At 41.7% G+C, this 16,982-nt stretch overlaps 1 protein-coding gene across 3 annotated transcripts in view; it reads left to right on the forward strand.

The window, feature by feature from the left end:
- Positions 1-16,982, forward strand: part of LOC144717651 (uncharacterized) — a 64,124-nt gene that overhangs the window by 20,147 nt on the left and 26,995 nt on the right. For all 3 annotated transcript variants that reach the window (XM_078593176.1, XM_078593178.1, XM_078593177.1), the window contains exons 3-4: positions 5,154-5,228; positions 14,599-14,835. In XM_078593176.1, coding sequence (XP_078449302.1) covers positions 5,154-5,228; positions 14,599-14,835 — 312 coding nt within the window. The remainder of the gene's footprint in view (positions 1-5,153; positions 5,229-14,598; positions 14,836-16,982) is intronic.

Consider the following 16,982-nt stretch of genomic DNA (forward strand, 5'->3'; position numbering starts at 1 on the left):
TGGAAAAGCAACAGTTTTTGAAACGTGTTATTGTTGAATGCAACATTTTGGTAACCAATCCGAGGAGGCATAAACAGTGATAAGCCCTGGTCAAACACACTTTTCTTAATATTCAGTACGATGTCTCTAACTTGTGTATGTTCTCTTGTGTACATACATAAATGTTAGTTAAATGCATAAATGTAATCTGTTTAAATTCCGGTGTCGGTAAAAGTGGCTATACGTAAATGGAATAAAACCGTGAAAAAACATCTTTATTTCCCTTTTAACTTTGTTAAAGTTTAACTGGGAACCATTATATTATGGGTTTACTCTAGAATAGCATGACTTGGGGAAAAAAGGTCTAACTGAGGATTGTTGTGGAAGAGTAAACATAAGTGGTACCACTTCGCCCTGGCATGCATCGTAGGTTGGTAACGCACATGAGTGACTACAGCTTGAATACAGAATTTGCACTCTATTTGGCGCACACAGCTGTTATCTGTTCCGTGTGTGCGCTCAGACCTGCATTTGCACCCTGGTGAGGAATGTAGGGTGGTGAAGCGGTGGCTTACTACGAACCTGGCCGTCTGAACAGTGGCGGTGCGGTGCATATAAACAAACCAAGCAAAAGGTGTCCCAGATTTTTCAGAAATTAGGGTCCATTAAATATCCGCTTGCTTCAAATTCGAATAAACAATCTAATTAACATAAAGCACCAATTAATATCTCATGTATATTTTGTTTGCATCTCTCATCTCATGACATATTTTTGTATGCATTTCTCTTTTCTCACTACATCTACATTTCTTGACTATCATCAGGCACACGCCTGTAATCCAGCACTGTGGTGGCGCGGGTTAGTGGATAGCACAATATTTTTGTTTATCAAACTCTCTTCCCGTGGGCGTCAAGGTGCCAATACCCTGGCTTGCCGGGAGAAGGCAGTACAGGAAGTGGACTAATCGCCATCTGTTTCCATCTGTATGGAGACAGCATTGACCCCTCCCATGCATAGGTGTTTCCTCCCACTTATATAAACACTCATCATTCATTGGCTGAAAAGATCTTAAAATAAAAAAACATGACTCTCCTGGAAGGTTCCCGACGACTCAATGTGGCTTCCTGAATAAATGCACAAGTAATTATATCATTATATTGATTGTATGAATTGAAAAGGGCCCCCAAATTATTTTCTTTTCAAGGGACCCCCTATTGGCTAGCACTACCACTGGACCTGAGTTTGATTTCCGGCCACGACTTCCATCAGTGGCGAGTGATTGCCGAACTTACCCTGGGCTCCCACTTCACCAAATTGCACTAAGCAGCGTGGTGAAGTATGGTAAAACAAGCCCCATGATTAACACGACATGGGGAGGCCTTCACCTAGAAATAAGTTGACAGCTGCAGATAAATGTACAGTCTGGGTCATTGTGAAATCGAGGCTTATATCTATGTTCAGCCTCTGAATAAACATCACCTTGGACTGTTAACGTCATTATATACCACCACCTTCCACCATGCCTTGAGTTCTTGCATCATATCTCATTTTGACCCTTGAGTTGGTCATCTAAAACAAGTCTGTTGTGCATTATATCATCAGGTACCACGCCATAAGCCCCGTGGTGAGCCAGCGCTATTTCATTTTCCCATCCGTCAACTTTAAAGTAGTTAAATTAACAATTGAGGGTCATTTATTATTTATTTCCTTGCACCGCTCTGCGAACGTCAAAGCTGACCGGGGATTTAACCCTAGCAACGCACATGCGCCATCGGTGGAGGCGGGGGGGAATTCTCATTCACATTAAAAATGCTAAACAAAATTAACACAACGCTGAGATAAATTCTACAAAGTGTCATGTCCCCCACCCCAATGTGTGCACTTCTATAGGGTCGGTAGATACTAATATAGCGTTTAGATACTATTATTGTAGAGCGGGTGGGGGAATGGTGGGGGAGGGGAACGGCCGAACTCCCAGCCTGCCAAGGTGCCACCTCGGCCGGCTGGGCAATCTAGGCGAGGACGGGGGCTCGGCACGGGACTAGGCCTCACAACAGCACTCTGTCAGGTTCGTAGTTTGTGCTATAGAGTCGATATATACTGCTATAGAGTTAGCATGTACTACTGTAGTGATAGCAGGTACCACCACAGTCAGTATGCGCTGCTGTGGTGATAGCAAGTACCACCACAGTCGGTATGCGCTGTTGTAGTGATAACAAGTACCACCACAGTCGGTATGCGCTGCTGTGGTGATAGCAGGTACCACCACAGTCGGTATGCGCTGCTGTGGTGATAGCAGGTACCACCACAGTCGGTATGAATTGCTGTAGTGGTAGCAGATACCACCACAGTCGGTATGCACTGCTGCAGTGATAGCAGGTACCACCACAGTCGGTATGCACTGCTGTTGTGGTAGTAGATACTGCTATCGAGTTGGTAGATACCAGAGGTGGGACAAAGTCATTGTTATGCAAGTCCAAGTCGAGTCGCAAGTCATCAAATTCATGACTCGAGTCTGACTCGAGTCCAAGTCACATGACTCGAGTCCACATCTCATAGGTGGGACAAAGTCATTGTTATGCAAGTCCAAGTCGAGTCGCAAGTCATCAAATTCATGACTCGAGTCTGACTCGAGTCCAAGTCACATGACTCGAGTCCACACCTCTGGTAGATACTACTGTGGTGGTCATGTTGACACACACGCGCGCCAGAACCAGGGTGCTTGCCGGTATGGGGCGGTTGTGTACTCCTGGCAGGGACCCGCCGGGGGGAGGGGCTGTGGGCAGTGTCTGCGATCTCACAGACCCCCCCGCCCCTCAGGGGGAAACAGTATATAAAGCGGGCTCTGGAGAGCGCTGGGCAGTTCGCCTCAAGCCGAAGCCAGAAGCCCGCCTGGAGACAAGACCCTGGACCCCAAGCCACCGACGTCCTTTTAAGGGCCGGGGCTCAGTGCGGTGCCAGTGGTTGAGAGGTTAGGACCCTGAGGTTCCCTCGGCCTGATGTCCTTCTGAGGGCCAGGTCTGAACGGGCCAGTGGTCAGGGACCCACCGGGCCAGCGGTGGGTCAGCCTCCCCTAGGTCTAGCCAGACGGAGGGCTAGAGAAGTCAGAGTGACTAGGTACGATAGCCCGGAGGCTGTACCTCCCCAGGTTGTGGGTGAAAGGGGCCACTACCCCTTTGTGTTAGGGATTAAGTGTACCTTGTTATATTATAAATAAACCGTGTTGCCTCTACGACGACTCCATCTCCATACAAGAACATTACACTACTACAGAGTTAGTAGATACTAAAACAGTCAGTATATACCACTGCGCTCAGTAAATACTGCTACAGTCAGTAGATACTACTATAGAGTCTGTAGATACTATAGAGTCAGTAGGTATTGCTATAGAGTTAGTAGTTACTACTATAGTGAGTGGATGCTAGTATCGAGTCAGCAGATACTACTATAGAGTTAGTAGTTACTACTATAGAGTCAGCAGATACTACTGTAGGGCCAGTAGATACTACTACAGTCAGTAGTTACGACAGTCAGTAAATACTACTGTACAGTCAGTAGATATAACTACAGAGTCAATAGAAACTACTTTGTTGTATGTAGGGTGTATATATATATTTTTGAGGGGGGGGGGGGTCGATAATTTTCGGAAACTTTTTAGATCAACTATTTACCCCCACTTTCTATTCCTTTTTGAACTTGTGAAAGCCTCTTATAATTTTGTTGGTGGAGAAATGGACAAACGGCCCACTGGGCTTTCAAAGTAGCTTAGTATCTGGTGAATGTATATGTCAGGTTTTTAAGAGAAGTTTTGAAATATATTTTTCGCCCAGACAACGCCGGGTACTTCCCGCTTGTATGTTATAATTAATTCAGTCTCTCACTTATTAGAAAGTGTCTAGGCAATGGGTGGGAGGGTAAAGTGCTGTCAGCAGAAATTTAATGGGTGTATAAGTTCAATTATAAGACTGTAAACAGTAGTGGATGTTTATTTCATAAAGAATTAGAAAACAACCCATCAGGACACAATGATACTTGGATGTACTTGCAACGGCATGCTGGGTTGAAGCAAAGGTTTAATTTTTAAAATATCCAGGTGAAAACAAAGCATCCATAACACGCAATTTTGAACAACAGAAATTAAACAAGATGTGATATTGCTAATTATGTGAAACTCGGGCAAATTGCAACTTACATATGGAATAAATAGGAATCCGAATCAAGTATTAAACTAAATATTAAATGTTTGATGAATACATCAACAACAGTGACAACTCCTCTCCTTGGTTCTTTCGGTAAAGTCACGTAGAAGGGAAGTAATAAAATAATAAAAATAAAACAACGCAAGCAGCCGTCCTCAGGTGAAGACCAGATCTGTCTCCCCGACAGACCTTGTCTTCACCTGAGGACGGCTGCTTGCGTTGTGGCCGAAACGTCGTGAGAATTATTTTAGTTATGTTTTATTTTTATTATTTTATTACTTCACTTCTACGTGACTTTACCGAAAGAACCAAGAAGATGAATCCCTGCAGTCACGAAAGCTTTAAATCGAAATTTAACAGTGACGACTATTAACGACTATAATGAGCCAAGAATGTCTGTGTGTCCCGCACGTGACATCACTCCACGTCGACCAGCCCCCCTCATTAATAATCATGAACAGGTGATGTCCACCAAATGGACACCCCCCCCGACCATTAATAATATTTAGCGGGTGACGTCACTCCACATGGGGGGGGGGCGGGGCACCTCCTCCCCCCTCCTCAGCGTCAACTTATAACCCTCACTACAAAGGCAGAACCCTCACGTCACGCGATCTCTGTAACGCTGTTGAGACATAAAAGTAAAAAGGACGTCATGATGAACAAGGCATAATAACCTTTAAATTAAATAGGTCTGTATTACCGCGGCCTTACAAATTGCACACGAATGGATGCAATGAATATCACATCGCGGTCTGATTTTCGCTCGCAAGTTTCAGATTTACTGCAATACACCCGTCTTTGGACGGGCAAAAGGCTAGTAATCAAATATTTCCATAATACCTCCTGGGTTGCCTGCTTGCTTTATCCCTCCTGGAGTCATTATTTACCATGGATAGTAATAGAACCACCTTTTCTGCATTCCTCTCTTGCTCCGCTGACCTTGCTGCTGCTTGTTGTTGTGTTATTTGCAGCGGCAGAAGGAGCGTAGGAGAATCGAGCAGACCGAGAGTGGGCTCGCGGGAACGCTGTTGACATTGAGAATTCAGGTGAGCGTAAATCCTTGTCTGCCGCACGCAAATGAATCCTCAAATTATTTTGAGTTACCTCTGCACTATTGTCCCTCCGAGGTCTGTAACTTTCATCCTTGCCCATGTATCGATAGTTACATTTTGTTGTTTAATTTTATTGAGGGATTGCGCAATGTCTCTGTGTGGTCTTGGGCTGTTCTTGTTGTTGCTTTGCTGCCTTGCCCGAGAATTAGTGTAATTATGCAATTTGAACTTTTTTTATTTATTTTACATATTTATATTTCGTGATTTGCTTACCGTTCCTATACTTTGCAGTGTATTGTTTGATATTGTATCTTTATGACCCGCCCCCGCTGGACATCTGTGAAGAAGAGCTTCATAGCTCATTGTATTTCTCCAGGATAAATAACTATTCTGATCCTGAGTGGCATGTCAACGATAGACGGGTGATGCTCGGTTAATAATACTCGCGTCTGTCAAGGTGGCTGGGGCCCTGGGCATCCCGAGTTTGAAATTATTTTATTTGTCCCACGGATGATCTCGTTTAGCCAGTTTTTCTGGCTATTTTTCAAGGTAGATCCATGGTGCTTGAGCACAGCAACAACAACAACAACAAAATGATACAGAAACATCCCTAATGCAAAGAAGAATACAGGACGTGTCGTGATGGATGGCGAGAACTCTGAATTCCAATTATTTTGCACCCCCCTCGAAATATTTCACTCCAGACGACTGCCAATGACGCCTACCCCTGAACACTGTCGTCAGTGGTGCATCCCCTGATGAGAGACTGATGCCCACTATAGGAATGTGGAACTTCTAACACTCGATGCCGGGGCTGCAAACCAAGAGTTGAGCACTGTGCATTTATGATTTTAGCAAGGAGTAAATTTGGGCTATTTAATTAGCATTGTTTAAAATTTGAAAGTTCCTCGTTGTTGCCAAAGTGATGACTACAAACACGTAAATGTATCGTGGATATTGCCTAATTGCTAAATTGTGTGTTTACACAATCGGGAAAAAATGTGTGCGACGCTTTTTTTTTATGCAGACCAAATGGATAAACTGTACAAAATATGTCGACGCAGGGTTTGACAACACATCATTGCGCAACGAGCCCAAGCACGCGGTCAATGTGTACGGCGAAGATGAAGCGGGATCATGACGTTTTCATGCAATTCACCTGTGTGAGGGAGGCATCTACACACTGCCCTTGACATTCCCCCCCCTCGATTTAAAGCTTTCGTGACTGCAGGGATTCATCTTCTTGGTTCTTAATAAAATAATAAAAATAAAACTTTTTTATTATTTTATTACTTCCCTTCTACGTGACTTTACCGAAAGAACCAAGAAGATGATTCCCCCCCCTCCTTTCCGAACGAGAACACGATGTGAAATTCCTTCGTCTGTTTGCACTGACGGAGCGGTTCTCTCGCGCTGCGTGAAGGAAGTCGCGAAAGAATCTTGAAGTGTATGCTTGTACTTGTACCCTATCTGCGAGGGAGATTAATGTACCCCCCCACCACCACCGCCACTCCACATACCAAACCGTGTTATGAACTCTGGTCAAATAACCCCCGTGACTGACGGTGTGCATTAATATATTATGAAACGTAAAAAAATGTATTATTCGATCAATGTGTAATGTTGTTATAGACTAAAATATAAATTATGTGTTCTTAGAACAACCCAGTTCAACATTTCATGCAATGAAGCTAGTTTTTTGTCATCAAAACAAATCGGGTATAGGAGACAAGTAATCATTGCCACACCATCTCTTATGTAATTACACATTGCTCATGTTGAATTGCATGAAGGCATGGTTGGCAATATTGTCTGTTGTGTAAAATTGCTGCTGGAATGTAGACTTACAGTTGCTCAGTCGAGCTTGTGGAAGTATTTTCGTTTGTATTTTTTTGCCTGCAGGAAACATGCCATTGGCGAACTTTGTTTTTGCATTCCCGAGAACTCTGTAAAGACTGTACACTTACAAGACAGTATTATCTAGGTTTCCATATGCTCCAACCACAGTGTAAATCTATGTTGTGAAAAGGCGATAACTAATGCTTTCCGTTTTGGGATCGTAGCAGAGTATATTGAAAATAATTAATAAATCCACCTGCCTTGGTCTTGCCAAGATTTTATTTCTAGAGAATTTTTGTTTATTTTTTTTAGCACATTACTCGCATTCTATGGATGAGCTCATGTGCCCAGTGGACCCCAAGGCTTTTATCTCGTGTTGCCAATAAAGGTGGTCAGCTGATTCTCACACGGATTGCCCAATCCCCCGTTGGATAGGTAACTCCTGGATAATGGAGCACATTACAAAGGCATTGGTTGTTACAGGAAGATATTTTACCATTTCCAAAGAAGGTTATTTTTGGTGCTGAAATTAATTTAAATATCATACACAAGTTTGTGGTGGTGCAGTGCAGTGCGAAACTGGCAAATCTGAGTTTGCTTCCCGGGCCATGGCTGACATTGACTTGGTGCGTATAGGACATTACAACATACTCTTAGTTTTTTCGGTAAAGTTACGTAGGTAAAAAATGAAATAAAATAAAAATAATAAAACACCACTGTGATTTTATTATTATTTTATTTTTATTAATTTTACTGTGATTTATTATTATTTTATTTTTATAAATTTTAATTCCATTTTTTACCTACGTGACTTTACCGAAAAAACTAAGGGTATGAATCCTTGCAGTCACGAAAGCTTCAAATCTAGAAAGACATTACAAAAATGGAGTTGGCTTCACTGCTCACTGCCAGGCACAATCCGCTGTACATAGCTATTGCCCATCCAAGCACTATCCAAGCTCTACCGAGCTGAGCTTCTGAGCTCTGACGAAATTGGGCACATTCTGGGTTGGTGTAAGGCACATTGGGAATATGCAGAAGCTGAAAAGTTTATTTTCGTGAATGTGAAAAACAAAACAGACTTGTCCTCCCATAAAATGTGGGAATGTCTTATGAATACGACAGAGACAATAGATGTGTGTGTGCACGTGGAGATCCGGAGATACTATCAATCTGTACAAATAAATAAACGTAGTTATGTAATTTGTTATCAAAGTTTTTCGGTATGCAATAGTTGTGAAGTCATAAATTGCAGCTCATGTTCTTTTTAAATTACAATATACTGCCTTGCAACATGATTGGAATTACATGGAGGGACAGAAATATAAACACATGGATTAGAGAACATATGCAAATTAAAAAACAAATCAAACTGTTCGTAAAAATAAGTGAGCTTGGGCAGGGATGATGTCCTGTGGTGAAGAATAATGATGGAATGGCAGCCGAGAAATGAAACGCATCTGAGAGAATATCCACAGAGGGAATGGAGAGTTATGAAATCAGCTTGTGTGCACGTGCTAAGTGGATGGTTGCATCAGAGGATCGTTAAGAGTTGGCAATCACTTGGAGAGGTTTTCATGTAGTGGTTGATTTCTCAAGGCTGATGATAATGATGATTATATTGCAATAAAGTATAATGAGATAAGAAATAACGTACACCCCTTTTGGCAGTCCCCTGCTGGATGTAATTGTTGAACCATACTTAATGACGCTGGTCCAGGGGCTGGAAACTTGCAGCTCTTAGAAATATATATATTTTTTAACCAAAGTCGAAAAAAATGCTCTTGTTGGTATTTTGGAAGTCCAGTTTACCATGGAAATCCAGTTCACCGTGGAAGTCCAATTCACAATGGGAGTCCAGTTTACCATGGAAGTCCAGTTTACCATGGAAGTCCAGTTTACCATGGAAGTCCAGTTTACCATGGAAGTCCAGTTTACCATGGAAGTCCAGTTTACCATGGAAGTCCAGTTTACCATGGAAGTCCAGTTCACCATGGAAATCCAATTCCCCATGGAAGTCCAATTCACAATGGGAGTCCAGTTTACATGGGAGTCCAGTTTACCATGGGAGTCCAGTTTACCATGGGAGTCCAGTTTACCATGGAAATCCAGTTTACCATGGAAGTCCAGTTCACCATGGGCAAGGAGTCAGCAACCTGCGGCTCCGGAACCGCATGCAGCTCATGAAGGACTGCTTCGTGATGTTATTTATTAAGAACCACCGTCTCGTATTCACGTGAATTTTTTTTTTTACCAAATTCGAAAAAAAATTACTTGTTATTTTGGTTGCCGACCCCTGCGCTGGTCAGTGTGGGTTTGTTGAGGCGAGCCCAGGATCGGTTCGGATACCACTCAGCACTGATGTTAGCCGTGGCCAGGAATTCAACTGAGGTAGCCATTATCCGAGTGCAGTGCGTAAACACAATGACAGTTACCGTGATAATGAGTATTCGCATGAACGAAATTTGGATTAATTGAGACTGCAGAATTACAATCACAATTATAATAATTGGCCTCTCGCTTCTAGTAAATACACAGGTTTACAGTGCACACACAGATATGTTTATATGCATACAGCAACAGACTTCTGCGAACACATTTTATAGCCAGGCCTTCAGGATCCCTCCATTAATCCAGCCAATGTGTTAAATAACTCATGTGCACAGAGCACAGGCCTTTGGAGAGATGTGCTGCACATGTGTGCGCGAGCACTGTATGCCAGGCTCCTGAAAATCGGTAGATGATTTTTATCCGAATGCCTTTCGTTGCTTTTCAAGTCTATTTTTGTTTAATCAAATGAGAACCTGAGACAAAGCCTGATTTGCGAGAGTGACCTGGGTTATAGAAAGCAGTCGTGTAAAAACAAGTTCAACAATTAAGTAAAATATACATTGGAGGAAAAATAGCCAAATAGAAATTAGTCCAAAACAATTGATGTCCAAAAGAAATTGAAAACCGTGCACCAGTAATAAATCAATATTACATTTTAAAATATATAATTTCCTCGAACAAAATTTGGCTCGTACAAATTAAACGCATCTTTCTTTCTTTTTTTAACTTCCAATTGCCCATACTTTAGCAACCAGTTCTTTCTGTATTATCTTCATGGTTTGCATGTAGTACGCCTATATACATTGTGAAAGGTGCCGAATTAGTGCAAATTATTATTACTTTTAAAAACCATTCAACATAAAATTGTCACAGAAACATCAAAATAGATGTAGTCTGATTATATTATTGTACAAGTACCTCCGATTACCACGGTTGGCTACGTACGGTGCGAAAGAAGTTCAACATACATGCAAGTATGTAAACAGACAAGGGTGTATATCAAATTCAATGGTATATATATGCAAGTTAAATCAAGCCTGTAATAATGCTATGCATTTTTCTACTTTGAAAAACTTCACCTTGTAATCAGAATGAGTACCCAAATTTAGGAATTTGTAAATTTAATTCGCACGTAGCCATGTCAATCATCTGCAAGCGTGATGTTGCTACATTTAAAGATAATTATGGATGATATGATTGAATAACACATCATCCAAAGAAGTACTTCTTGTTCCAGCTGTGAATGTTTCATTCGTACGAAGGATTGTGTAAGAAATGCAATACCTTTCGACAACACTGGCATTCACACGTTTTATAAGGTGGCGTTTTTCAAATGTAATTAGATTATTGCCATTATCTCACGTAGTTATTGCCAATGAAAATTGGTTGCTCATTTGTATGGTCTTCAGTTCCTCTTATGTTTACTGGTTAACGTCACTGGTTAATGTTCACCGGTTAACGTTTAACGTCAAAATAACTAAGCAATCGGTAAATAATACACTAATAACATTACTTCACTGGATCTATTTGGCTATGGTACAATGCAATGTTAGTCATTTTCTAGTCCACTGCACACGTTTTTGTGTAGTTAGATGACTTGTGAATTCCAGAATGTGAGTTAGTTTAACAGGTTTCTCAAGGCTTCTGTTTGGAGTGTGTGTCCTATGTTTTGAACGTGGGTAGCGACAGTAAAATCGGGCTGCCAAGTTCAGATCCCAGTGTACACTGCTTGTGTTTGGACGACTTGTGAAATGCAAAGTTAGACACGTGTTCGGGTTCACTGCACACGTTTGTGTCGTCGGTGCCATGCGCTATGAACCCGGCAACCCAAGTTCGATTCCCGTCTCGTGGCCAACCTAAGTGGCGACCTCTCAGTCGGCTCGGCACCTCGTGTGCCATGCCAGCCTTATGTGCTTGCTTGCAGCACTTTTGCCCCCAAAGTCTGTTGAAGGCTACATGGGGTATCTTTGTCCTTGTGTGCAACATTTATTCCTCGTGTCAAGTGAGTGTCTATGCATGAGCGGGCAGGAAAATTCTAGCGCATGTTCATCAAAGTATTGAGAAATAAATGTCCTTGCAAGCCCAGCAATGACATGTGCCTGCTACCGCTTGGATTAAATCTGCTAATCTCTAATACCGATCACTCCCGTGCAAATATGCATGTTTAATAATGTGCCTATGTGCATGCGAACAGATGGTCACACATGCTTGCTGTGGCCTGCCCAGAGAATTCCATAGCCGTTCTCAATAGGTCTGCTGTCATCGAGGGCACGATTTATTTATTTTCAATGTTAAACACTACACATAGCATCTCTATAATGGCAGGACAGCTGGGAGTGCAAGAATTTGTGGGGAAAACAATGTGTTGCCAGGGGAGTGGATAAGGATCTGCAAGCGTGCATCCGGTCATAGTGACAGGTTTAATACGTGTGTGCACTTAATAGCACGGCCAGATTTGCTTCTTGATGAAACTCTTGAAACATTACGTTGGCAAACTTGATTTGAAGCTTTCGTTACTGCAGGAATTACTCTTTGGTTCTTTCGGTAAAGTCACGTAGAAAGAAAATAAATTACATAATAGAATACGACGTTTCGATTGCAACACAAGCAGTCGTCATCAGGTAGAACTAAATTTGAGAGAGAGACAAAACACAGACATGGAGACACACAGACAGACACACAAGCAGAGAGAGACACACACAGAGACACAATGCCTCTGTGTCGTGGCCTTAAATAGAGAGAGAGGGGGGGGGCAGAGAGAGAGGTGGGTTTGCTGGAGCAGAAAAATTAGCATGTCAATGAGAGAGCTGTGTGGAAATCCACACCACGGCGGCAGGGGGAGAGAAAGACCCAACAAGTCTGGTAAATTTTAGAGAGAGTTGTGTGGAAATCCACCCCGAAGTGGCCGCGGGAAAGAAAGAGCGAATGGACCTATGAGAGAGCCTGGTAAATTTTAGCGAGAGAAATAGGCAGTTTGAAACAAGTATAACCCGTAAAAACAAAGTTTTTTTCACTATAAATCCTTTATATGCGTGGCGGCTAGAGTCCTCTCGTCCTCTGGCTTGAGATGGCTGCCACCTATGGGTCAGATGATTGCATGGCACCATTAAGCAATTGGTAATTATATATAATATTTTTGTCCTAAAAAGTGTAAAATTTTGGAAAAAAAATTTCACGAACATTAATTGTCACACACAACGAGTCTGTGTGGAAAATGTCAGCTCGATTGGATCACGGGAAGTGGGTTAAAAAACGACTGAAAGATTTGCACGGTCGTAAGCAAGCAAGCAAAGCAAGCGCGCAAGTGAACTTAATATAAAGGATTTAAAAACAAACTTAGCATATCTTTGGAAATGTAATGCAATGCAACGCCGATAGTCGGCTAACACACAGTTAACACATAGCCTGGTTGATTACGTTCTTGAGAGATTGCTAAATTAGAAGTTAAATCTGAAATTTGACAGACTTGCTGGGTCTTTCTCTCCCCCTGCCGCCACAGGGTGGATTTCCACACAGCTCTCTCATTGACATGCTAATTTATCTGCTCCAGCAGACCCACCTCTCTCTCTGCCCCACCCCCCTCTCTCTCTATTTAAGGTCACGACACAGCGGCATTGGGTCTCTGTGTGTCTATGTTACATCTCTCTCTCTCTGTGTGTCTCTGTGTTGTTTCTCTCTGCTTGTGTCTGTCTGTGTGTCTCCGTGTCTGTGTGTCTCCGTGTCTGTGTTTTGTCTCTCTCTCAAATTTAGTTCTACCTGATGACGACTGCTTGTGTTGCAATCGAAACGTCGTATTCTATTACGTAATTTATTTTCTTTCTACGTGACTTTACCGAAAGTACCAAAGAGTCATTACGTTGGCATTTTGCCCGTTGACAGCGATGGGGGAACGTCGCGACGTTTTCACGAAAAAGCAGACGGAAAGGAACATTATTCAGCATGTGAATTGGGATCGTATTGGATATGCATGTGAACATCAACGGATCTACGTGCACGGAGATACGTGTTGACGTTGAACATGTTGGATTTGTATTCCTGTAAATGAGCGCCGTTGTGTGTTCTCACAACTTTCAAGGAGAACCCCACTCTTTCGCTGCACTCACCTCGACCGCACAGCTCTCTGGGCACGCCGTGGCAATGCACAGGCGATTGCATTGTGCCGATGAGTCTTTACGGCGCGGTAACCTGCCCATGTCTCCCATGCTGTGGACTGTCCAATACTTTTTGAAAGAGGCCTGGCCGTTGAGACATTGAACTCTATTTGCCCACTTAAAAATACATCTTTGCTCCATATAGACATACACAATCAACAATCTGGTCCAACACCAATGGGGACTAGGCTCTAAAGAAAGCCGTCTGGGGTGTGGACCAATCAACTTCAAGGACAGTGCATATTATTATCATTATCAGAGTTGCTTCTTTTTGTTTGCTTTTTTGACTACTTGTGTTGTGGTTATTGCAAACATGATGCCTTGAATAAAGGTGTCAGTTTTGTACCAGTTTAAAAGGGTAAAAACCTACTACTAAAATACAATGTGTACGAGCTTGTATGTCCCATCCTTCAGAAGTGATTGTTATTATTTTTTTTAAAGTACAATCCTTAATAAAATTGCATAGCATAAAGGCCTTAAGACTTATTAGGCTTTAGCCACCAACATGCGGTCACTCTTAACATTGGGTACAGTACCACATTTTGCCTTTATTTATAACTTGAATATAGAGCCACCACTCATTGCTGTTAGGATAGTGAACAATTTCATTCACTAAAGGGTTTTTTTTTTGACCGAGATAGGAAAAATTTTAGGTCAACGGTGGCTCATTCTCCTCTGCTGCCCCCTATATTCTGGAACTCTCTTCCCTCTCTGATTGATGTTGTTGACTTTCCTTTCCTTGGTCTGTGTGTGTGTTCTTTCGTACCGTACGTAGCCAACCTTGATAATTAATCAGAGGTGCGGGGAAAGGACAACCAACTAAACACGAACAATGCCTATGGCAAAGTGTTTTTACAGTAGAATAAATAATGATTGTCCCGCATTCCTATCAAAATGAACCCTTTCTCGTCTGTATACGACAAACATTCCTGAAGAAATTGTCATGTCTGTCCTTGCTATGCAAGTCAGGTGCAGGGGTGTTGGATCACTTTGAATGCAATGGATGCTAAGCACACTGCCTCCATCACATGTCATTCTTACAGGACTCGTCTTCGGATGACGATGAAGGGGAGGAGGGGGAGGATGCAGAGGAAGATGAAGAGGAGGAGGAAGAGGAGGTGGAAAGACACTTGGAGGATCTTAACGGTCTGAACAGGAACTGTGACCCAAATTTTGGCGTACAGACAAATGGAGACGACTGCAGCAGACGGAGGCACTCGGCCGACAGGAAATCAAAAACCAAAAAGTCAAGAGGAAAAAGCACAGTGGAGCTGGGAGAGGTGAGACACTGTTTAGCCCAGGGGTCTTTAAGCAGTGCTTTGTGACGTAATTCACAAGCATTGCGGCTCTTAAAAAATGTGTTTCTTTACCGAATTCGAAAAAATGGCTTTTCTTGTTATGTTGGTTTTCCGACCCGTGGTCTAACCTAAACATGGAAGGATTTGTTCAAGAACAATGTTTACTTGTCATCAAGATATGACAAGAGACTTTGCGATGTCTGGTAGTTCATGGCACGCAAGCATTTTTAACTAATCCTCTTGAGATTTAGGATTTTCGTTCTGTGTTATGATTTGAAAGAAAGCAGTTCTCATGTGTGGCCATTGTTAATGTTCTGAGGCAGGTCAAATTATTGCAATAGATACTGTGTGTAGACTGTACAGCCCTCTCCGTTCTGAACAAGGGAGTCACACGGGACAACCTGGGACGTTTCTTTCCCGCTACTCCCGCGTGGTTTTGATAAATTGTGTTGTTTTAAAATTGTAGATTTTCCATTTTCAGCAAGCCAGATTTTTAAAAATAAATTAATTGGTTGGAGAATTATTATTATTTGGAGTCATTATTAGTCACATGCTTGTGTCTGAGCGTGTCCACACGCTGGCTTTGTGTTCACCGCAACCAGCACTGATCGCTGCCCACATGCCACGACTGTGTGGATTGTCTCATAGCACCCTTTTCCCATTGTTTGCGATTAAAACTGGAATAAAAGGGTATTCTTATATTTCTTAAGTGTAAATCACAAATTGTGAAAACCTTGCATGAGAAATGTTAATGTTCACATGATAACTGGAGGAAATCCGTTTCTGTTTGTTATAAAACTTATGTTTGTAAAGTGTAGAAAAAATAGCAATACAGACGAAATAAGGATTTACAGGGACTTTGCTAAATATTTAAGGATTTGGATGCCCTATTAATGCAAATTGTATAATATTTTATATCACTCGACGATATGACAAACATCACTGAAGAAAGGGTTGTGACTGACCTTTACTGCCTGGCGGGCAGACCAGTAACATTCCTTCCTACATAAGGATACTTATCGTCATACACCTGCAAACATAAATTCGAGTAACACTGTGGGAGAAACTAAAAAGAATCATTACCAGGAATATCCTTCTAATCCTCTTCACTGCTAAAGAATGTTGAGTATGAGGGAAATTAAGAAGCATTCTGCATTTTACTTGTGTCAGCCTGTTTATTAGATTCCAGAGCCCTTCCCTGTGGGGTTTGGTTTCTCTGCTTTTTGGTAAGGACTTTTCTTTAAGTGGAGAGCTTTTTTTATTTTTTTAACGTAAACATACAGCACCCTAGGCAAGCAGTTGTCATGCAACAAAAACGTAACGCAATATTTTCGTGGCATCAAATGTAAGGTAGTAAATCATTGTTCACTTTTAACCAGGACATTAAAGCTGCTCTGTTGTGTTTTTGAAAAGACTTGATGAAAGGGGTAGTGAAATTGAAACATGTTCAGCCATGTGTGATAAAAACAAGGAACACACGTACAAGTTAGACACAAACAAGACTGTTACAAAAAAAGTAACTCAGATTTGTTTTATAATTTCCAAACAGCTGTGTGCTACTAAGATGACTTAAACTGCAAGAGTTGGCGAGGAAGTGTGATAAATATTGTTCGTAATGAATCGCCTTGGCTGCTATACATTTCCACATATGCCACTTTTTTGTTGAGCTATCATTTGTAGGCAGGCCGCGTCTGAAAAAGAGCTACTAGCTCGGTGGGTATGAAAAAATCGGAATAGATTGTACCCTTTCTGGCAATAACATAGAAACCCTTTTCAAAGAATCATGTCTGTATTAACCACACATCATTTGGTGAACATGCAACCAAAAACATGCTCTGATAGTATATGCATTTTTTTATTTAAAGCTTTCGTGACTGCAGGGATTAGTACTCTTGGTTCTTTCGGTAAAGTCACGTAGAAGGGAAATATTAAAATAATAAAAATATAAAACAATAACTTTCAAGGAGAACCCCACATTTATTTATTTTGTATTTTTTGTATTTTATTATTTCTCTTCTACGTGACTTGACAGAAAGAACCAAGAATATAATATATGCATTGTTTTTTAAACTGATTGGTCTACACCAGACAGGCTTCTTTAGGGCCTAGTCTCACCAATGTTACCATTC

Source organism: Lampetra planeri, chromosome 4 (assembly GCF_965212315.1).
Source record: "Lampetra planeri chromosome 4, kcLamPlan1.2.h2, whole genome shotgun sequence".
In the NCBI taxonomy this organism is placed as follows: Eukaryota; Metazoa; Chordata; class Hyperoartia; order Petromyzontiformes; family Petromyzontidae; genus Lampetra; species Lampetra planeri.